The 22,622-nt window shown below is 42.4% G+C and overlaps 1 protein-coding gene and 1 long non-coding RNA gene across 3 annotated transcripts; both read right to left on the bottom strand.

The window, feature by feature from the left end:
- Nucleotides 1-2,478: 2,478 nt before the first annotated feature.
- On the bottom strand, nucleotides 2,479-3,229 carry LOC135983532 (uncharacterized). The gene is made up of 3 exons (XR_010601207.1): nucleotides 3,103-3,229; nucleotides 2,943-3,014; nucleotides 2,479-2,617 (listed from the first exon to the last, which is right to left on the bottom strand). It is a non-coding gene; the product is annotated as an uncharacterized LOC135983532 (long non-coding RNA).
- An 874-nt stretch (nucleotides 3,230-4,103) lies between these two features.
- LOC101933734 (cytochrome c oxidase assembly protein COX18, mitochondrial) lies at nucleotides 4,104-16,948 on the bottom strand. 2 transcript variants are annotated; one of them, XM_065595947.1, is made up of 6 exons: nucleotides 16,863-16,948; nucleotides 12,254-12,354; nucleotides 11,083-11,246; nucleotides 9,222-9,343; nucleotides 7,289-7,396; nucleotides 4,104-5,525 (listed from the first exon to the last, which is right to left on the bottom strand). In XM_065595947.1, the coding sequence occupies exons 3-6, from the start codon at nucleotides 11,225-11,227 to the stop codon at nucleotides 5,352-5,354; spliced, it is 549 nt and encodes a 182-aa protein (XP_065452019.1). In that variant the 5' UTR covers nucleotides 11,228-11,246; nucleotides 12,254-12,354; nucleotides 16,863-16,948; the 3' UTR covers nucleotides 4,104-5,351. The 2 variants fall into 2 exon arrangements, with proteins under 2 accessions (XP_065452019.1, XP_005304211.1); XM_005304154.5 differs by lacking the exon at nucleotides 16,863-16,948 and adding an exon at nucleotides 16,490-16,856.
- Nucleotides 16,949-22,622: the final 5,674 nt, after the last annotated feature.

Here is a 22,622-nt window from a genome sequence, read left to right as displayed (position 1 = left end):
AGAAATGAGTTCAGGATTTAGACCTATATGTTAGAATATATAATCCAATGTAATTTTTATAACTGTACCTATATAAAATCTTTAGGTTGAGTAAATAACTCAATGTTACAGCTTATATTTTTAAAGCTGTGTCACTGAATAAACAATAAACTGGTAGCAAAAGTTGCAATCTAGTGACGGAAAGAAAACAACTGGGAGTTCAGACACTGCCTGAGCCAATGCTCTGCATTTCTGTGTTGGAAGGAGTAGTTTTATTAGCTGTGACTGGATCTCTGGAAAAGGACACCTCTACCTCGATATAACGCAACCTGCTATAACACGAATTCGGATATAACGCGATAAAGCAGTGCTCCGGGCGGTTGGGGCTGTGCACTCCGGTGGATCAAAGCAAGTTCAATATAACGCGGTTTCACCTATAACATGGTAAGATTTTTTGGCTCCTGAGGACAGTGTTATATCGAGGTAGCGGTGTAGTGTGTTTTCCACAGGTGTCAGGGAAGGGGAGAAGTATTTCTCACATCTTATATTGCATGCCCAGCAAAGTGGGTGTAAGTGATGGATTGGGTCCAGCAATTCAGTGCATCTCCATTCACACTGAGAATAGAAATACAGACAGAAGTGGTACAGCTAGGTTATGTTTGTGGATGTATTGGAAACAGACATCTGCTTTTGTGTCATCATTGCCTTGTTTGGCCATATAGTATATCTACCTAGTTCAAGAGACTTAAAAAAAACAAGGATGTGTTTGAAGAATGGGCCACTTCTGTGCTGAATAGGGTGCTCTAGAGACCCTAAGTGCTTCCCACAAGGTCAGTCTTTGCCATTTGCTTCAAACATGTTTGCATGTTTATTAGCTTTCTTCAACTCAGTAGTAATGTACTACTAAACAGTTTTAACTCCCTTTACAAATATTACAACTGGGGTCAAAACTAGATTATAAAGGCCACAGTGAGACAAATGCATTTACCTCCCTCTGTAAAGAACTTTGAGCTCTACTGAGAAGCACTAAAAGAGCTCGGTATTATTTCCATACATCTTACCCAGCACTCGTAAGCTTTGCCACTGAGTGCAAAATTAGACTTACGTTTTCAAAAGCATCCACTGATTTTATTGGGTGTCCAACAAGAGTCACTTTTTTTTTTATGGCTACTTTTTCCAGAGGTGCTGAACTCCCACAGTGGCAGCTGAATTCAGTGAGATGCAGTACTTAGCACCTCCTTGGGGGAAAAAAAAAAAAAAAAAGCAAAAAAGAACACCCTATGCTAAGTGAGTGCCTCAAAGCTGGGCACTTAGAATTAGGCCTGGTCTACACTACGAGTTTAGGTCGAATTTAGCAGCGTTAAATCGAATTAAGCCTGAACACGTTCACATGGCTAAGTCCCTTTTTTCGACTTAAAGGGCCCTTTAAACCGGGTTCTTTACTCCACCTACGACGAGGGGATTAGCGATAAAATCGGCCTTAGCGGGTCGGAATTGGGGTAGTGTGAACGGAATTCGACGTTATTGGCCTCCGGGAGCTATACCACAGTGCTTCATCGTGACCGCTCTGGACAGCACTCTCAACTCAGATGCACTGACCAGGTAGACAGGAAAAGCCCCACGAACGTTGGAATTTTATTGCCTGTTTGCCCAGCGTGGAGAGCACAGGTGACCACGCAGAGCTCATCAGCACAGGTAACCGTGATGGAGTTCCAGGATTGCAAAAAAGCTCCATCATGGACCGAATGGGAGGTACGGGATCTGCTCGCCATATGGGGAGATGAATCAGTGCTAGCTGAACTCAGTAACAGTAAACAAAATGGCAAAATATTAGAAAAGGTCTCAAAGGCCATGAAGGACAGAGGCCATAACAGGGACGCACAGCAGTGCTGCATGAAAATTAAGGAGCTAAGGCAAGCATGCCACAAAGCCAGAGAGGCAAACGGAAGGTCCGGGGCAGAGCCGCAAACATGCCGCTTCTATGCGGAGCTGCATGCGATGCTAGGGGGTGCAGCCACCACTACCCCAACCGTGTGCTTTGACTCCATCAATGGAGAATCACGCAACAGGGAAGCAGGTTCGGGGTATGAGGAAGATGAGGATGAAGACAATGAAGATATCTCACAGCAAGGAAGCAGAGAAACCAGTTTCCCCAACAGCCAGGATATGTTTATCACCCTGGACCTGGAACCAGTAACCCCCGAACTCACCCAAGGCATGCTCCCAGACCCTGAGGGCACACAAGGGACCTCTGGTGAGTGTACCTTTGTAAATATTACACATGGTTTAAAAGCAAGCATGTTTAATGATTAATTTGTCCTGCCAATCGCGGCCAGTACAGCTACTGGAAAAGTCTGTTAACATGTATGGGGATGGAGCGGAAATCCTCCAGGGACATCTCCAGAAAGCTCTCCTTCATGTACTCCCAAAGCCTTTGCAAAAGGTTTCTGGGGAGGGCTGCCTTATCCCGTCCGCCATGGTAGGACACTTTACCATGCCAGGCCAATAGCACATAGTCTGGAATCATTGCATAACAAAGCATGGCAGCGTATGGTCCCGGTGTTTGCTGGCATGCAGACAACATCCATTCCTTATCGCTCTTTGTTATCCTCAGGAGAGTGATATCATTCACGGTCACCTGGTTGAAATGGGGTGACTTTATTAAGGGAACATTCAGAGGTGCCCGTTCCTGCTCTGCTGAACAAAAATGTTCCCCGCTGTTAGCCACGCGGTTGGGGGGAGGAGTGAAGTGATCATCCCCGAGAATTGGGTATGGGGGGGAGGGGGGTTAGTTGGGTTTGTGCTGCATGTTAACCCAGAAACCGCAGCCCCTTCTTTTACATTGCAAACCCATTTTAAATGGCCAACCCAACGGGTGCTTGGTATGGGAAATGAGGGCGCTACTGTTTGAAACCATTCCCATATGTTAAGAAGGTTAAAAAAGCCAAAAGACTGTGGCTTACCATGGCTGCCTGCAAGCCGAAATCTGTTGCCTGGCACTGCACGAGTGATCTCTCACACCAAACCGGCAGGCCCTCAATATAAGAGGAAAAATGCGACCTTGTAACGAAAGCACATGTGCTGTGTAATGTGAACAGCAAAATTTAACGTGAAAGAGTGTACCCATTGTTCTCTAAAATGTGTCTTTTCTTAACCACCTCTCCCTTCTTCACCAGCTGCAAATGTTTCTCCTTCGCAGATGCCAGCGAAGATTAGAAGGAGAAAACGGCGGACTCGGGATGATATGTTCTCGGAGCTCCAGATGTCCTCCCACGCTGAAAGAGCACAGCAGAATGCGTGGAGGCAGTCAGTGACTGACTTCAGAAAAACACAATATGAACGAGAGGAGAGGTGGCGGGCTGAATCGCAGGCTGAAAATGATAGGTTAGTTTGAGATTCTGTTTATTAAAGTTTAATGGGCCAAATACAACACTGATCGTAAGAATTCAAAAGGGATGAATTTGTCCCAATGGTATGACAAACACTGAAAGCAAGATTACACGCAATATGCTGCTTCTTGCTCTGGTTTCAGTAGTTGTGAATTTAGGGTCAAAACCAACATTGAATTCAATGAGTGCCATTCCACTGATTTCAATAAGAGCTGAATCCAGCCTTTGGTCATTTATAAAACAAATTCCTCCCTCTAAGCTCTGTTCTTGGGGGGCTAATCATGATCTACACTAAAAGACACAAACAAGATTAGGCCAAACAACGAGGTCTGATACAAACAGGGAGAAGGAATGGGAGGGAAAGGTAACAAGCATGGATCCAAGAGTGGCCTTTTTAAAATGCATCTGGTTAGAAGAATAAAAATCTCATTTTTGGGAGATGGCTGTGAAACTTCAATGGAAAGGGAGTTTAACTTGTCGGACCCATCAGAACAAAGGCACAACTGCCTGCTGATGTATAATTAAAGCAAATCAAGGCAAGAACCCGCAAAGGAGGAGGGTGAGAGTGCAGACAGCTGTCAGAAAGACTATGTATGGTTATGTATTCTTTTGATGTGTGCAGTGAGTAGCCCCAACATGTTCTACATTTGATACTGTGTATTTAATAAATTATTTGAACTGGCTTCCCATATCCACACCTTTTTGCATTCCATTAAAATAATCATTTCATTTCAATTTTATGTTGTAGTAATTAATTCCTTTCTTTATGGACACTGAACTTGAACATTCCACAGTGTGTACACGACATACAAAACAATGGTTTTTTGGTCTTGTAGAGCTGTGTGACATAGTTCTATACAAAAGTGAGACCAGTGCCTATGACAACTGCCAGTGCCAGAATAATACGCTCTTTCACATGCTTTTTTTTTTTTTAAACAAAGCAGGATAAGTGTCATTATCCCCATTTTATACATGGGGAAACTAAAATATGGAGAGATGAAGTGACTTACACAAGCTCAACATGAGAGCCAAGAACAGAACCCTTGTATCCTGAGTCAAAGTTCTACACCTGTTCCCCTGGATAGTAGCAGTGAACCTTTCTCATGCTGTGTAAATCCATGGATTCCTAGCTTGTTTCAGATTAGTTTGCTGACACTGCGAACGAGCAGGCAATTAATCCACCTTTGTAGTTTCACAAAAACACCATCTCAGTTGTCCGTAGAACTTTCCCATGGGCCACTAGATTGACTACATGTGGTTAACTACTGAATCTGAACCTGAACCAGAACAAGTGTCTGAGAGAGGAGACCTAGGACACCATTACCAACCCAGTGACCCATTCAGTCTTCAAATAAAGCTACATTGTTGTTCACTAGCCTGTAGATAAAATCAGACTCAGTGTAAATAGCAGAGCTACATCAGCCACAATTTTAACATCTATCTTCATCCTATATTACCAATAAAGGAAAGAAGCTGCTATTAGTTGGACACCCAACTTACAAAAACACCACATGAACTAAAAAAATCCCAACAATTTTGCACTGCGCCAAGAAGTTAGTACAATTACCCACTCCACTTCTTGTCAGAGACAGCCACTGTTTTATTAGGAAAAATACAGTTCCAATGACAGCCTTTCACATTCTCTTTCAAGGAGACACTCAGGGCTTGGATACACTACTGCTTCAGTTGATGTAACTTTCGTCGCTCAGGGGATGGCTTTTTCACACCCATGAGCGACGTAGAGTGACATTGACTTAAAGCAGTGTCCACACCGTGCTATGTCGGTGGGAGACGCCCTCCCATCAGCATAGCATTTCTTCACCAGGTGAGCTACAGCAGTGCAGCTGCATCAGTGCAACTGCGCTGATGTAGCGTGGTAGCATAGACTTGTCCCATATTAAATAGGTACATTTCAATACAATATGACTTATAAATTACTCAAGTTGCCTGTATAGGGTAGTTCTTCCACCAATGCGAAATGAATCACTTTTTTAAAAAGTACTTAGTATAAAAGGCAGAGACTATATCCCTATAAGGAGTGTCTGAGTCAGACTTGGTCCTTGGTATGTGGCACAGTCGACGAAAAGTTGGAGAGCGCAGTAGCAGGTTGTGAGAGAGTCCCATGAAGCTGGAGGATAACCAGTACAAAGCCATGGACTGCAAGGAGACAGGAACACAGCATTCAGCAACCCAAAAGGCAATAAAAGCAATGCAATTCCAGTAGCTTTTCACCAACTACAATAATTATTTCTTATTAAGAAAGTCAACTCTCCTACATATACACCCTTAAATAAATAGCTACGGTTAAGCAATGCTTCCATTACAAACCCTATTTTTCAGGGTTTTTGAACTCTACTGTAAAAATGTGATCTATGCTAAAATTTGACAAAACTACAGGACCCAATGTTTTAAATTCACATTTCAACTTTTTTCCTGTTTTAGTCTAAATAGGCTTGATAAGCTCAACAACGATGTACAAGAATCTCTTAACCACTTCAAACACACAATTAAACATGCATTTCTTCACATACAAATCTACTCTAAAAACATTTTCAAGATTCTCTCTCAGAAAATTCTGCAAATCTAAATTATAGGTTGTTCAGATCTTACAGTAAATAAACCTTTTATGCAACGTCATCTGTCTCTAGTTACATGAACATGGTTTGCCTTTCAATGCACAAGGTCAACCCAAATATAGACCAACTCCAGATATTTTTTAATACTCAACTTTTAAAAAATGATGTTAGCAACAATGAGTTTGTGGGCTCTCTCTTTTTAATATTTGGCAAAAATACTAGAAAGCACCTACTTTTATTTTTTTTTTAAATACATATTGAACATGTACCATAGTATGCATCCGAAGAAGTGGGCTGCAGTCCACGAAAGCTTATGCTCTAATAAATTTGTTAGTCTCTAAGGTGCCACAAGTACTCCTGTTCTTTTTGCGGATACAGACTAACACGGCTGCTACTCTAAAACGTACCATAGTATGAACACCATGTAAAAATCTCATTCGTTCCAGTAAAAGTTTGCATAGTAGGATTTAGATCAACCTACTGTCAATAGGCTAGTTAACAGAATAGTTTTGTTGGATTCTAACAGTGTAATCAGAAAAATACACATTATATACAAAATAATTAAAACAAAACCAAATTTTAAAAAACCCATTCCACTGACAGCTTGATCTTGTTTCTATTTTCTCTATCAACCTCTTTTCTATAGTGATGCCAGTCTTAATAACTACTTTGTGTCCTCCCTTCCATGCAATGAACACCACTCAGTTCCAGTATTACTTCCAGGGGGCCCAAAAAACTCTAGCCACATCACATTAAGCACTGGCCTGCTAAACCCAGGGTTGTGAGTTCAGTCCTTGTAGCAAAAATCTGTCTGGGGATTGATCCTGCTTTGAGCAGGGGGTTGGACTAGATGACCTGCTGAGGTCCCTTCCAACCCGGATATCCTATGATTCTATGATTTGTTTAACATTTGAAGTCAACTGCTTCCGTAGATCTCCCAGCCTATCTTGTCTTATCTATGTCTGTCTTATAGATTGTAAGCTCCTTGGAACAGGTTACTTGTTACTGTGTCTTACATATTATGAAACATGCAGCGCTTGTAACGATGAACATTACACTTTCGGAAGACCATAGAGGCTGCATCTAATGTAATGTAAGTGTAAACAGCACCTTTCCCATATGCAGTATTGAATGGTGACCCTTATAGATTACAAATCCTGCACACACTACTACTTGAGTGAAGTCGCTGCTATTAAAATGGTATGAAGCAGAATATCAACTATGGTCCGCAATATAGATCATGCACTTGGGCTGCACTTAGAGCACCATGAATCAAGTCTGGCCAACACAGGCACGACTAATGCAGAGTCTCACCTACTACACACGATTATATTTTGTACTTACTGAAGGTACAGTTGCAGCAATAGGAATCATCAGTATTGACAGTCCTCGAATGAAGTAGGTAACATACTTCTGGAACCTGGACAGTTCAAGTTTTCGCAGAGCAAAGATCTGAAGAGGCAAAAAAAAAAAAAAAACACACACACACAGACCAGAGAAAGACTTTTTTTTAATACAAGGGAAGTTAAAAATTCACAGTCAATGTTAGAACAGGTTTGTTACACCCAAATATTTTTTTCACATTCTTTTCAATTATTGGGAAGCTCAAATCAAGTAAATTTAAAACATTGATAAATTCCTTCCTTTAATTTGTTTGGTGCCTTACAGTCAATACTCAATCCTTTCCTGGCAGATTTTATACCAAGACTAAGAGTCATCCATCTAAAACATTTTAAGAGAACATTATTTCACAGGAGAATAGCTTTTGCACATTGAATAAGCCTCCAACACCTGATCCTCAAGCACAGTCCTCTGAGAGATGGCTAATGAAAAGTGATGGACCATTATCCCCAACCTACTTAATGAATAACTGAACGGAAGCAGAACATGTATAGGCAAACCTTGACTTTCATTTTGCAAAACTGTCCTAATCCACATTACTTGGAAAAAATAAAACAGAACAAGAATGAAATCCAGACACATGAAGGCAGTGAGGAGGACTGTGATTGATAACAGAGAGAGACTAAACAGTAACTATTTCTGCAGAGATTTGCAAAAGAGCAAGAACATGGGGAATCCAGACTCCTCTACATATTTTATTTTTAATATTCATTAACATTCTCATTCTTATTCCAAAAATTTCAGTATATCAACAAGAATGTATAATGAGGCCTGGTTTAATGTGTAAGCCACTTTTCTTTCCTTTCAATCATCATTTTATTTTCTGTTTGATCTTGCCTCCCCACACAATGAAGGAGCATCTTTGGACTCATCAAGGATGCTGAAAAAGAGACCACAGACTTGTGTGTGTAGTGCCCCAATATCTGTGAACTTCTGTTGTACGTGTAGGACATATTCCTGCTTATGATGCAACAAATGTATAAAAAAAGCTTGAGTTCAAAATTAGTAAAACATTCTTGATTTTACACTTTTTAACATGTGTCTTCTCAAACACATGTACTATGCAATGTTTACTAGTTTTAATTATGAAAGAGAATTCTCTTTACTTTCTATTTTTAAAGTGATGAATGCAATTTTTTTACAGTACAATGTGAGTTCTCAATGTTGGGACAGCATACTTCTCGGGAGTGGAAATAAACCTACTTGTTCATTTGGAAAATGGGTTCAAATAGTTAAGGGCTGAGATGTACTGGCTAATCTTGATGATGTCTATAAGAGGTTCCAGTCTCTGAATCCCTTTGCTTTCTTAAAATAACAATAAAGCACATTTTCTCAATTACTATTTTAAACTTAATATTTTAAGTAGTTTGCTTTTATCAAGTTTTCAGCTCATTTAGAATCATACCTACTGCCCCCACAATCATCACTTACAATACATTAAAAGTGGAACTACATCATTCTAACATGGAAAAGAAAGCTGCCAGTAAATGCAGCCCACGGGAATGCATTATTCACACACCAAAACCTTAACCTTTATAAGCTGCAGTGTTAATAAAATGCAATAAGCTAATTAAAGTATTCTCACAGGAATCACTCTAGAGTGAAGAGTAAACTTTTCTGAGGTTAAGCACATAAAAGCAGTTTCTGAAATGGCACATTAGAATTTATCAGCAATTACAATGTGCATGACCCATACAACTTCAACCTTGAAACAATTATGCAGTTTTTCCCCTTCTAGACCATGAATTAAGGTGCATATTTATAATCAGAAGCTGCCACGGTATTTTTACACTTTGTAAGGTAGTCGTGAACCAGTCCTAACTTTATAGAAAGAATTATCATTTTCACAATGGTCCAACATTCACCAGCAACATACCTCCACTATCAGCAAATTGAGGAGCCCAAGTGAGACTGGCAAAATCCATGTAGTATCTGGTACAGTAAGGTCTGTAAACCACAGGGTTCCACCTGTCGACAGCTGTTCCTGAACTGCAAGGACTGTTTAAAATACATATATATATTTAGTATGTCATTCTCCTCAAAGTCAGTCAAAATTATGCATAACTTTGCTTTTAAATTGGACTTTCAAAGTAAACATTTTTGTTATTCTGTGGCAATGCATTTTTTTTTTTGGTGCCAACTGGCAATTTTAACATCCTTCCTTTCCCTCAGAACCAGGGCAAGGAACTGATGTAATGAAATATATAAATCCCAAGTAGGAAAGCTCCTTCCCCTGCCAGGTAGCAGCATAAACTCACATTTAAGTCTTACTCACACTTACTATCAAACATACATTTGGACATTTGAAAACTGTACCTACCTATAGACTGTGAAATGATTACAAGACAAAATCCACTATGTGATATAAAGGAGATATAGAAATCAAAGAATTCCAAATCAAAGAAATCCAAAGTGGATTTGAGAGAATGTTGTATTTATCACTGACTTAAAAAACTGGTTCTTACAAAGCATCAGTTGGAAATTCACTTTGCAAACACGAATTATTACTTTCTCTTTATTTATATAACGATGTCTTTTTAAAAAAAGCTTTTAATACAAAAGATTAAAAGTGAAGGCAGTCTGCCATCTAACAAGAAAAGGAAATTATTAGTGAGAACTGCAGGCTGACAGGATTTGGGGCAAACAGATGATGAAAAATAACTTGTTCTGAATCTTCTGTCCCTAACTGCAAAAATTTTATAACAAACAATTTTCCTAATAGTAGCTAAACTTTATTGGGCTAAATGACAAGTTATTTAGCCCAATAATATTTATCAATTTAAACAATGTCATGTGCCAGAGGAACAGGAGCATTGTAATTATTTTTAAAATCTGCCCACTGAAGTTGAAAAGTCTCTCTCATATGGGGGATGCCATTAAAGACACAATATTCACCAGTGCAGGAACCCGCAGCGACCAAAGTACTTTGTTAGACTTGGAATACAAGATATCATGGCATTTGAATCAACACAAAAGCATCGTATGTTGGGTTAATCCTGCATATCATAATCTAGTCTTTAAATGGTCAAAACACCAATATTGCAGATAGGATAAAATAAAATACCATCTTGATGAACGCATTTTATTTTATCTAAAGTTAAGGCTTTATAATGAGAGAAAACCCCACAGTTTAATTTTAAGCATACTGTTGCATTAGTATCTTTACATATTAAGTATGACTTCTATTACTTTGGCTTGCAAAGCACACAAAATAATTTAGTGCCCAAGGAGCATACCCAACACATTTTAGATTGTTCCTAGAGCTCAAATTCCAGCACTGCTGTTAACTGATCATCCCACGCATCCCACTTTGCTCTTTCAGCTCAGAGCTGTACTATAGTGCAGTGTAGAAATACCCTTACAGGCACTAATGGCAAATGAACTCTCCGAGTGAACAGAAAGGTTATTTTGTGGCTATGGCTGCACTGAGTTCCTGATCTACCAGAACAATCTGGGGTGCAAAAAGTATGGGAATAGGCCAGAGGTAGGCTTCTGGATTACATGGACGAGTGGCATAGCATCTATGACATGCCTAATCAAAAGTCTTACAAATACAGTATTATTCATATTAGTCACTTAGCTATGTTTGGGCTATTTTTCCAACAATCTTACATCTCAAACTCAACAACTCAAATTCTTAAATTTAAAACCAAACCATGTTTGTAACAATTGTAACTGGAGAAGGGTATTTATTAAAACAGATGTATATTTTCAATACAACTGTTCGGAATGATCACCTTCTGAGTCTGCTGCACCTACACTGCAGTTACGCAAAGCTATGGAAACAAACACCCACACTGGAATCTGTATCCACATCAACAGACTAGCCTTGAAGGGGTGGCAGTTGTCTCGAATATACAATTCTGAAACAATTCTTCCCATATTCTTCCTGAAATGGAACCTGATTGGAAAACAAAACAAAACTCCTTGTAATATAACCTTTCAAATTCTGAAATAATAAACCACAGGTTGCACATCACACTTCGTTCATTTCAAATACTGCACCGGAGTACCAGGTGAATGAAGTCAAACCAGGGAGTTCTCCCTTTATGGGCTGAGACAGCCTTCCATTTGTTGTCTGCCAATCACCTCCAATCTCACCCTTCAAACTCTTTTCTTTTCTGTGGGCTTCTAATGTTAACCTCTTCACCATCTCTGTTTCCTAGGAATACTGTTCAATGTCTTATTCTGTGTGTTGTATTCATCTGATTTAAGACTACAAGCTCCTCAGTGTACAGACCACAGGCCAGATCCTCAGACTGCACTCAATCCCATTTACATCACTCTGACACTGCAAAGGAGATGGAGCTATCATACCAGGACAGCTGGGGATTCCTCTTCAAATCATAGAATAGCAGGGATGGAAGGGACCTCAGGAGGTCATCTAGTCCAACCCCCTGCTCAAAGCAGGACCAATCCCCAGACAGATTTTTGCCCCAAATCCCTAAATGACCCCCTTAAGGACTGAACTCACAACCATGGGTTTAGCAGGCCAATGCTGAAATCACTGAGCCTCCCCCTTGCATGAGGAAATCACTGGATGTAGTAAAGCTGACACAGCCAGGTCCTGCCATCCCCTCCTAACAAAGATTTAGAAACCATAGCTATGTGTCAAATCTTGGTCCCACTGAAGTCAACAACTAAACCCAGACTGACTTCAGTGGAAACAGGAATTGGCCTTATAAGTTTTAATCCATCACAGATTCAGTGCTTCAAATGAGCATATTCCCTAAATGTCTATGTAAATAACACAGAAAAGTTTTATATAAAAATAATAAGCCAGAATCCATTATTTTAGTGTCAGATTTGTAGAGCCTTTTTATATATACATATTGCCGTCATCTTTATATATGCCTCTTATTTTCAGCCCAAGTGGATTTGTAAGATACTGTACAATTGTTATCTTACCTAGCAACTTTTTCAGACCAACCCAGTTGCTTCTCACGAATTGAAACTTCATAGCGAAGACGCTTAGCTAGGTTTTCTATTTCAGGCTGCAAATTCTCCAGCTAGCTAAAGAAAAGAAAGAAATGATTATACAGCAAAATTAAAGAGTTCCATCTGCAACCAGTCTCTCTACCCCATATCATCTTGTATGTGTACTGTAAAGTAAAATGCATGCATCTGTGGGTGCTTGCTGCCTCTAAATATATTGGGCTTTTGAGGAACTTGAGTGAGAATGCCTAAGTATTTCTAACAAAAACAACAAATGAAACATCAATCTTACCAGGTGATAAAAAACATAAGTACAAGTGTTGGTCGCATATTATAATTCATTATAGGTTTTTAAGTATATAAAAGGGTCTGTACACAATTGTTATACAAAAAAACATGGTGAATCCCCTCACCCATGTTTTGAACAGCCTTATAAGGTATGATTCTGCAGCCACTAAGTCTATAGCAAAAATCTCATTTAATTCAATAGGATCAGGCCCCGGGATGTAGCACTGAAAATGGAGTTTGACATTTTTGCAGTCAATATGGCAAGATACAAGTATGAAGAAGTATTGGTAAGAGAATTTGTAATATTTGTGCCTAAACATGAAATTAATATATTTGTTCTCTATGGACTCCTGATTGTGAACAAGATGATACTAAACTGCTCAAGATAGTTAAGACCAAAGCAGACTGTGAAGAACTTCAAAAAGATCTCACAAAACTAAGTGATTGGGCAACAAAATGGCAAATGAAATTTAATGTGGATAAATGTAAAGTAATGCATTGGAAAAAATAACCCCAACTATACATACAATATGATGGGGCTAATTTAGCTTCAACAAATCAGGAAAAAGATCTTGGAGTCATCGTGGATAGTTCTCTGAAGATGTCCACGCAGTGTGCAGAGGCGGTCAAAAAAGCAAACAGGATGTTAGGAATCATTAAAAAGGGGATAGAGAATAAGAAGGAGAATATATTATTGCCCTTATATAAATCAATGGTACGCCCATATCTCGAATACTGCATACAGATGTGGTCTCCTCATCTCAAAAAAGATATACTAGCACTAGAAAAGGTTCAGAGAAGGGCAACTAAAATGATTAGGGGTTTGGAACGGGTCCCATATGAGGAGAGATTAAAGAGGCTAGGACTTTTCAGCTTGGAAAAGAGGAGACTAAGGGGGGATATGATAGAGGTATATAAAATCATGAGGGATGTGGAGAAAGTAGATAAGGAAAAGTTATTTACTTACTCCCATAATACAAGAACTAGGGGTCACCAAATGAAATTAATAGGCAGCAGGTTTAAAACAAATAAAAGGAAGTTCTTCTTCACACAGCGCACAGTCAACTTCTGGAACTCCTTACCTGAGAAGGTTGTGAAGGCTAGGACTATAACAGCGTTTAAAAGAGAACTTAATAAATTCATGGAGGTTAAGTCCATTAATGGCTATTAGCCAGGATGGGTAAAGTATGGTGTCCCTACACTCTGTTTGTCAGAGGGAGGAGATGGATGGCAGGAGAGAGATCACTTGATCATTACCTGCTAGGTTCACTCCCTCTGGAGCACCTGGCATTGGCCACTGTCAGTAGACAGGATACTGGGCTAGATGGACCTTTGGTCTGACTCAGTACGGCCATTCTTATGTTCTTACGTAAGGAAAAACACACAAATGCTACAGAGAGCTTTATAGGATACAAGGACAATATCACAGGTGGCATGATTCATCTCTATTACTCAATAGCTTTTTAAAAAGTAAAAAAGATGGGCACAAAATACCATACTTATTTTGATATGGAGAACCATGTGACAACTAGCTAGCAAGGTCAAAATAGATTGTATGGCTTACTACCATTCAGATGTATTACTACACAACATCTCTTTTACAAAACCACACTAGAGGATTACTTCCTCTGAATTTGTGGTTGGTATAAAATGGTCTCTGCCACACCTGCATTATAACTGGTTCAGTGTGTAGACACACATGTAGTGCCAATAACTAACACCACCAGTTTAAAGTTACTTTAATTGTCCAAAGAACAAGGAAAAAAAGAGTTATGCCTGAACTGATTCTGTATGGTGAAATCAAAACTACAATTTTCTGTCCATTTTCTCAAGCCTCACTTTTCCCTTACCAGTAGCAAAATGGAAACAGGAAAAAGATTTCCTGGGCTGGATTTCCTGTCACACTTCTGCTGTTACTATTTTGGACTCTCCTGAGAAAGGCACATTAATAGCTGAGTTTTAGTAATACTCCACCTTTATCCAGTGCTTTGAAAGTGTAAATTCCCAACTAAATAAGGAGTGTTGCGGTCACAAAGGATGTGCTATTTATATTTACTGCCGAGTGAATAACAAACAACCAAACAAACCTACCTAACCAGAGATCAGTGTACCACAAAGGACTGTGTTAGGCTGAGTCTGTTAATTCTGCAACATTACAAGCAATAGCTACAGAAAATTTTACTGCATTCTTTGCCAGTGATTACACTTATTTATTTCAATTCCACATTAGCTGAACCACTATTGGCTGTAACCTTCCAGCAGCTGTTTTTGGCACTACTTTTTGCATTCTAAGTGCACTATTACAAAGCAATTGCCTCTGATATTAAATTGAAACTAATAAAATACTTGGCATTTTCACAGTGCTTTTTTATCCTGAGATCCTGAAATACTTTACAAAGGAGGGAAAAGTATCCTCTCACATCTTGTAGACAGGAACACAAAGAATAAAAGCAAGATTGATTAAATACAGCCTCTTTACTCAAATAAAACATGGCTGTTTTAATTCTAGTGTTGCAAAGGATTCTGCAATTCTTTAGCAGTGAAGCATTTTATCGCAAACACTACAGCTGATACACTGTCTACTCTCTTTAGTGCAATATCAAAAGGTATATTATTCTGTGATTCCAAAGGCTTCACCTGCAACACTTTTGCTGTGATTCTGTTAGGTTCTACAAAATATTTTAACAAGCCAGCACTTGGTTGGTTTGCAGGCCTATGGGGAACATCAGTGGTGCTGAAAAAGTTGTGTAAATGATTCACATCATCCTAATGGCTTACCAAAAACATATCCAACAATGGAGATACTTAACTAGGTTTTCATTTTTACACAATAAGAAAATTAAACATAACGAGTTGTGATTCTTCATAGAGTAGCAATTATGTGTAGTACACAGTTTAAGCCTTTTCTAATTGTACATTTTAGTTTTACACGTACACAGCATTTCATGCTAGAACATATTACATATACATAATAAATGCTGTAGAATAAAACGGATTAGACTGTCTTATGTGTGGAATAATTCATGAGGCAGCATATCTAGTATTTAGAAGCTGCTGAACTCTTGTCTACAAAAGGGCATCCACCAAGGCAGCTGAGTGGTAGAACTGGTGGGAATATTTTGTTTAAATTAATGTAGACACAACCACAGAGAGCACCACATGTGTTAACGATATCTACGTCAGTCTTACCTCTGAATATTGTTCTGGGGCGGGGTGGGGGGCAGAGATCACATTAGATTACAATGCCTACATCACTACTTTAGTTACACTCGCCCAACAAATAATGTGACACTGCAGCATGGCGGGGCACATGACAGCTGACTGGCTGGGCTGCCACAGAGCCACACAGCTCTGTAAGGACAGGGTACCGCCAGGCATGAAGCCAGCAGCCATTAAGAAACTCTCAGCTAGTTTCCTTGGCTACACAGGTTGCCAAGCCCCTTACTTGCAAAGGCGGTGGCGAGGGCACTGCACGAGCCCATCGCTCTTATCCTCTGTTTTCTGGTACTACAGTAATACATAGACCAAGGAGGAGGGAGAAACATTGTTCCCCATAACCTCCGAGGACAGGACAAGAAGCAATGGGCTGACACTGCAGCAAGGATGGTTTAGGTTGGACATTAGGAAAAACGTCCGCTCAGGGTGGGGAAGCACTGGAATGAGCTGCCTAGGGAGGGGGTGGAATGGCCATTCCCTGGAGGGTTTTCAGAGCAGGTTGGACGAACACCTGCCTGGGAGGGGGCTCGCGTGAGGGGGTCACGGCGGGTGGGTTGACTCGTGGCCAAGCAGTCGCAGCCACAGGGCTAGCACGAGTGGGGAGGGTGACAGGCGAAGGGGCGGCTCGTGGGCAGGGCACAGCCCCTCCCCCCGCGCCCCAAGGGGCCCGCACGGGACCGGGACCCCCGCGGCGCTCGGACCCACCTTGGCCAGGATGTGGCCCTGGTGCGCGGCCAGCGGCAGGGTGAGGCCGGTGCGCAGGGCGGCGCCGGCACACACGATACTGAGCCACCAGGGCAGGCCGGTGCCCGCCTGCAGCGCCACCAGCCCGCTCTCCGCCCAGTGCACGGGGGCCGACTCGGCCAGCGCATCGTACAAACCGCCCGGGCTCGCGCTGGGCAGGGAGGAGGCGGCGGCCCCAGCGCGTGACCCCCAGCCGGGCGACAGCAGGAGCCGCTCGCGGAGGGGCCTCTGCAGCTCCTGCCCCGCGCGCCGCCAACACCACATCCCGGCAACGGCCGAGCGCGCGGCCAGCAGGTTGGGGAAGGGGCGGGGGAGGGGAGGGGAGCGACCCAACCTCCTCCCGCGCGCGCCCCGAACAATCCGCCTCTCAACCCGGAAGGAACGCGGCAGTAGCTTCCGGCCGGCCAGCCACCGAGAGGGAGACCGCGGCCTAGAGCGCCCCCTCCCCGTCCATGCGCGCAGCTGCGGGAGGTTATGAGAGGCGCCATGTTGGATGATGGCAGGTATTGCGCTGAATCAGACCCCCCCACACACAGACGTTGGAGAGCGTGGGGGGGACGGGAGGCGGCCAGCAAGGGGGGGGGGGGGGGGAAGGAGGCGGGTGTGGGCTTTGAAGCGATTTCGGGTCTGGATGATGCTGGAGCGGGGGCGCCAGTTGCAGGTGTGAGAACCAAGGTCGCGGTGGCCAAGGCGAAGGTCCCAGTATTGTTCTCTGATCTCGTCTTGTGGCAATGTGGCAGCAGGCCCCGAGGCCAACTGGGTGACAGGGCATCTGTCCTCCCGGATCTGGGGTCTGCCTCCCTTCCCTGGGGAGTCCCAACATCTTCATCACGCAACACTGAGAGTGGGCGGGTGGGAGATTGAAAACCTCCTGCTGCAGGCACCAGCAGGAGTTGTAGCTGTGCCGGCTGAGCCGGTCTGCCTTTTGCTTCAGGTGCCCTTTGATGTGGGTCGCTGAGTCCCAAGGAAAGGAGGAACTGTTCTGCTCCCCTGGGTATTTCCATTGTTTCCTCGTGGTCCCTGGTGGTTGGTTAAGTTCCCAGCTGTGGTCTTATTGTCTGATTGAACCAGGATATAGTTTCCCCCCCTAGGGTCGAGGCTGGAACCAGAGCTAACCTGATGGCTCTCAGCGCTAGGTTTTATGCCGTGAGCCTTTTCCTCCTTGCTCCAGAAGCCCTTGGTAGGTATTACAAGGACTAAAGGATTTGGAAGACAGAGGAGCATGCCTTTGTGGACCCTGTCATGGACTGACCACTGTTAAAAGGAGTTGAACACCTGTGCTGGAACCCATACTTGATTTTTCATGGGCTGTGGGGAGTCCTGTGTCTTTCATATGAAAGCTTTGAAGACATCTGATGCGTGCTTGTGCCCCTGGAGTGATCCCTATGCACACCACTAGGAGTCCTTGCAGTTGGAGGTATAATGCCGCCTCTGGAGCAAGAAAATAAATTCCTGGGTAAAACCAAACAACTTTTCTTGGCACTGATGATGAAGCCGTGCACATGGAGGAGATTCCACATCCAAGTAGTAGCCTTGAGCACTGCTGACTGTGATGGAGCTCTGATCAGGATGTTGTCCGGGAAGGGATACAGGTGAGTTCCCTGTGACCTGTCTGGCGCTTACCAGTACCAACATCTTTGTAAAAACCCCGGGGGCCAAGGACAGGCCAAATGGGAGTGTTAGGAACGGATACTGTCTCCTGCCGTATGCAAACCTCAGAAGTCTATATGATGGTCTGATGGGGAGATGGAGATAAGATTCCACTAGATCTACAGAAGTCAAGAAGGCCCCTGGGACAGGGATGACACTGTAGAGACCCATGGTCTCCATCTGAAACTTTGTTTTCTTCATCCACTTGTTGAGCCTTTTGAGGTCAAGAATGGCTCTGATGCACCCCTCCCTACCCTCACTGTTGCATAATGAAGATGTAGAACCCACAGAATCTTTCTTCTGAGGGAAGGTATTCTATCACTCCCATATCCAGAAAATGAGCTATTTCCTTCTGGATCAGATTGTGTATTATGGGGTCACTGTTCCCTGAGTCACTTGTGCATGGTCAATGAAAACCATTTCTTTAGGAAATGGGAGATTCTGACCCCAGCTTTAGCTCTGGGTGGAGGCCTATGTGATCTGTGTCAAAGTGGATGGGGAGAGGGCAGGCAGGGAGACTGAGGTGCCTCTAGACTTTCAATCCACTATTTTCCCTGGGGGAATCTGTTGTGGCTTTGCTGGTACCTCTGAGGATGAGGAGCAAAAAGAGCACCTCTCTGAAGGCCGGTTTATATCCTCTCCTGGGGGACCTTAATGGGGAAAGGAGAGACAATGTAGCAAAATCCAGTTAGCCACCACTTTATCCATGTTTTCTTCAAAAAGGAGGGAGCCTGTAAACTTGGCTGAGCACAGGACCTGCATAGAGTGAGTAGCCACCTTCCAGGGAGTGACCCATAGGTGATGCATGGCTACTGGGCTGGAAGCCATGGCTCAGGCCGAAACCCTCATTGTAACTGACACCTCAATAGATGCAAATGCTGTTGCTAGCGACTCCTTAAAGCAGAGCCCAAGGTAGGGTGATCTCTATCCTTAAGAGCTTTGAGATATTCCTGCCAGGAAATAGATGCTCTTGAAAAGTAGGTAGCTATCAGAAATGCTCAGAGGTTGGTGGAAGAGACTTTGAAGCCCTTTTTCAGAGTGGCCTCCATCTTTCTATCCAAGGGTTCCTTAGGATAGAACTCTCCTCGTGAGGGAATAACTATATCCCTGGTGAGGAATGCTACAGTGACATTGGCCTTTGGTGTTTTAGCAATACAGCCCTTTGGTTTTTGAATGTTAAGAAAGGCTGAGGTCACGCTTGTTAATATGCCTGCCCTTACCAGGCTTGTTCCATTCATCCCTGATCACTTTCTCAAAGGAGCGAAGGGGTAAGAGAGCCTAAGAGGAGGATTTTGAGGGAAGAAACTTTCTCTGACGCTTACACCCAGGAACCTACTCCGGGTTTTAGAACCAGGCAGCTCGCCTTCTTCAGTGGAGGAGGCAGAAAAGGACTCATGTCCTGGGTTGTGCGTGCTTTTACTTTCCCTGTTTAGATTTTTTTTAAAAAGCTTTTAGCATGCTTTGGAAGTGGAGAAGCCCTGCTGTGACTTTGGGGAGGTTTGTTGCAGCTTGCCTTCCTTAAGGCCTGGAGCCCTCTCAAGAGATCTGTCTCAGAATCCTCCTCACTGGGTCCCATTCCATAGGGAAGGGGGAACTTGTCAGAGCACTTCGGAGTAGGTTGGGAGCTGATTAGAAACCCTGCTTCTTTCCCTAGGGTGCTCAGGACCCACTTTAAGATTGGGGGGGGGAGGGGGAATGCCTCTTCTCTTCGTTCTGTAGAGGTCCCATGGGACTTAACTCTAGAGTTGAGTAGTCAGGGTGCTCCTCACTTTTGGAGCCTCTCTCTTTTCTGCACTGGGGTTCGTGGCCTATTTTTCTTCCCATTGGAGTCACAGCTGCCTTGTTGGGTAGGGACTTACCTGAGTTGCAGCCTTGGGTCCCCACAGATTTAGGGACAGAAGGCTGGGCACAACTTGACATCTGCTGAATCTGGAAATGCTGCCTCACATATAGAGCACCACTCAGATTAACTCTGTGCTTTCTTGGCTGTTCTGCCATGCTGTAAGGGACAAAGGAGCTTTCAGGGAGATGCTGCACTGGAGGCTCAGGGAGGGTTAACCGCCCCGGGAGGAAGAGGAATGCCAAGGAGGGAGAACAGCTCTCACTAACCCAAAAAACTGAGCAGAAAAGTTAAAACAGTGGGAATAAAGGCAGGAGGAAAAAAAACACCACTGTCTGCTGTTGCAGAGATGAAGTATCTAGCAGCAAGCAAGATCAGAGGGGGCATGGGCAGACCATGCAGCACCAAAACACTGATCTATCTGCATGCTATAGAGAGGAGAGCAGTCCAGATGTCTAGAATTGTGAGAAACCCTGGGCTGCATAAGATGGCAGGTAGAAGTAGTCTAGACAGAGGCCAGTCAATTTCCATCTTGCCTAGAATATAATGATCAAAAAACTGTCCTGATGGGGTACCCAGCAATTACAAATACCATGGCTCTGCGAGCTGCTACAAGTAAAGATGTAAAGGTTGCCATCTTACAGCAAAAAAACTTCAGGACCAGACTCCAAAGAGAAACTGCTGAGCTCCAGTTCATTTGCAAATTTGACACCATCAGATCAGGATTAAACAAAGACTGTGAATGGCTATCCAACTACAGAAACAGTTTCTCCTCCCTTGGTGTTCACACCTCAACTGCTAGCAGAGCACCTCACCCTCCCTGATTGAACTAACCTCATTATCTCCACACTGATATATACCTGCCTCTGGAGATTTCCATTACTTGCATCTGAAGAAATGAGGTTCTTACCCACGAAAGCTTATGCTCCCAGTACTTCTGTTAGTCTCAAAGGTGCCACAGGACCCTCTGTTGCATTGTAAAGATTAAATTTGTTCCTTTTATGTCAAGTCTGTTGTGGGTAACTACGGACCAAGAAATTGCTAAAAAGGTTCCAGTTTTTAAATTTTAATTTGTCCTGGAAGTTGACTCATATGATGCTTGATCCATATGTCAAGGTTTAACTTCACTGCAAAAGTGAAATCTCTCTTTAGGAGTGTTTTAGTGGTGATTTAACTCTCTAACCTTACCTGATACGGAGCTGTGCCAAGGTTGATGCTAGATTTCTATAGCAGTATCTGCTGTAATTTTTTTTAATCCCAAAGAATTAGAGAACTTCTATAAACTGTTTTTACATAGTGAAATCTTTAAGTCACTCATGAGGGATGATCAGCTACATTACCCAATGGAAAATATTTAAGTATTTCAACCCAAATCATATAACTCTTTCTATGGTCTGGTATGGAATAATCCATATAATGTATTTTCAATGGAGAAATTTTACTTCCAATGATACTCAAAAAACCAAGTTCTGATAGCTACTATTGATCCCCTCCCTGGCAATGTAGATCTGTAAGAACAGAAGATCATCATCAGGAACTTAACACTGAAGATAGCAAATTTAAAAATTGTTATGGCTAATGCATACGGACATCCACTAGCTTTATGCAAGTGGAGCCCAGAACTCCTGCATCACAGTGAATGTACAAGTGCTATGTTTTGTTCTTGTATTTTAATTACTTAGAAATAGTCCTGGTTCAAGAACAAGCTATTTTTGTTTGTAGGTCAAAATAAATTGCAGATAGTTTCAAGTATTCTGTGATGTGAGATTAAAAGAAAGCTCAGTCAGTGATTTTTGATACCCAAAAATAAAAGTCTAAAATTAATCCAGTGGACTGATTTTGATTTCTCTTTCCTGCCCCCAAATGAAATTTGACTATTTGTAAGATTTTAGGTTTAGCAAACCTCAGAAGTTTAGCATCTTGCTTTATACATTTATCTTTTAACTTAGTTTCCTTGGTCCTGGATTTATGGAGACAAAATGACTAAGGGCATGTCTACACTGTGGTTAGGCACCCTGGCTGGCCTATGCCAGGCTCAGGCTTGTGGTGCTCAGGCTAAGGGGCTGTTTAATTGCGATGTAAATGTTTGGCTCTGGGACCCTGCAAGGAGGGAGGGTCCCAGAGCTCAGGTTACAGAGCGAGCCTGAACATCTACACCACAAATAAATAGCCCCTTAGCCCAATTCACCTGGCATAGGCCAGCTTCTGTTTTTTAATTGCAGGGTAGACATACCCTCAGGGTCATGCTACTTCTCTTGTGAATTGGGTGTTTAAGGAGCTGGTAAGTATCAAAACCAGTGCAGAATACCATTTGTACACAGTAGGCAGAAATTTTGATATCCATCATATCAGTTTTGAAATTTCTCTGTTCACACTATAAAATTATTATTCTTTACAATGAAGGGAGAAGATAGTTTAAACTAAGAGCTAACATTGCATTTTTATGAAATACCTATTCAATGCAAAGGCATCTGACAGGTTTCACAGTAACTAGATTACAGTACTTTATCATTGAGTGACAAACAGATTACACAAGGTACTGGGATATTTATCATCCTGGGGCTTAAGGAGTGAACTAACTCATGGCTCATACTTCTTGAGTTA

Source organism: Chrysemys picta, chromosome 5, assembly GCF_011386835.1.
Source record: "Chrysemys picta bellii isolate R12L10 chromosome 5, ASM1138683v2, whole genome shotgun sequence".
NCBI lineage: Eukaryota > Metazoa > Chordata > Testudines > Emydidae > Chrysemys > Chrysemys picta.
The sequence above is the reverse complement of the archived record's forward strand: the minus strand, read 5'-3'. Positions and strand labels throughout refer to the sequence as shown.

Excerpts from the sequence above, each read along its gene's own strand:
- LOC101933734 (XM_005304154.5), bottom strand. The coding sequence starts at position 16,792 with ATGTGGTGTTGGCGGCGCGCGGGGCAGGAGCTGCAGAGGCCCCTCCGC. Across the intron at positions 12,355-16,489 it reads AGGGCCACATCCTGGCCAAG|CTGGAGAATTTGCAGCCTGA; the intron begins GTGGGTCCGAGC and ends TTCTTTAGCTAG. Across the intron at positions 11,247-12,253 it reads TGGTCTGAAAAAGTTGCTAG|GTTCCATTTCAGGAAGAATA; the intron begins GTAAGATAACAA and ends TTTTCCAATCAG.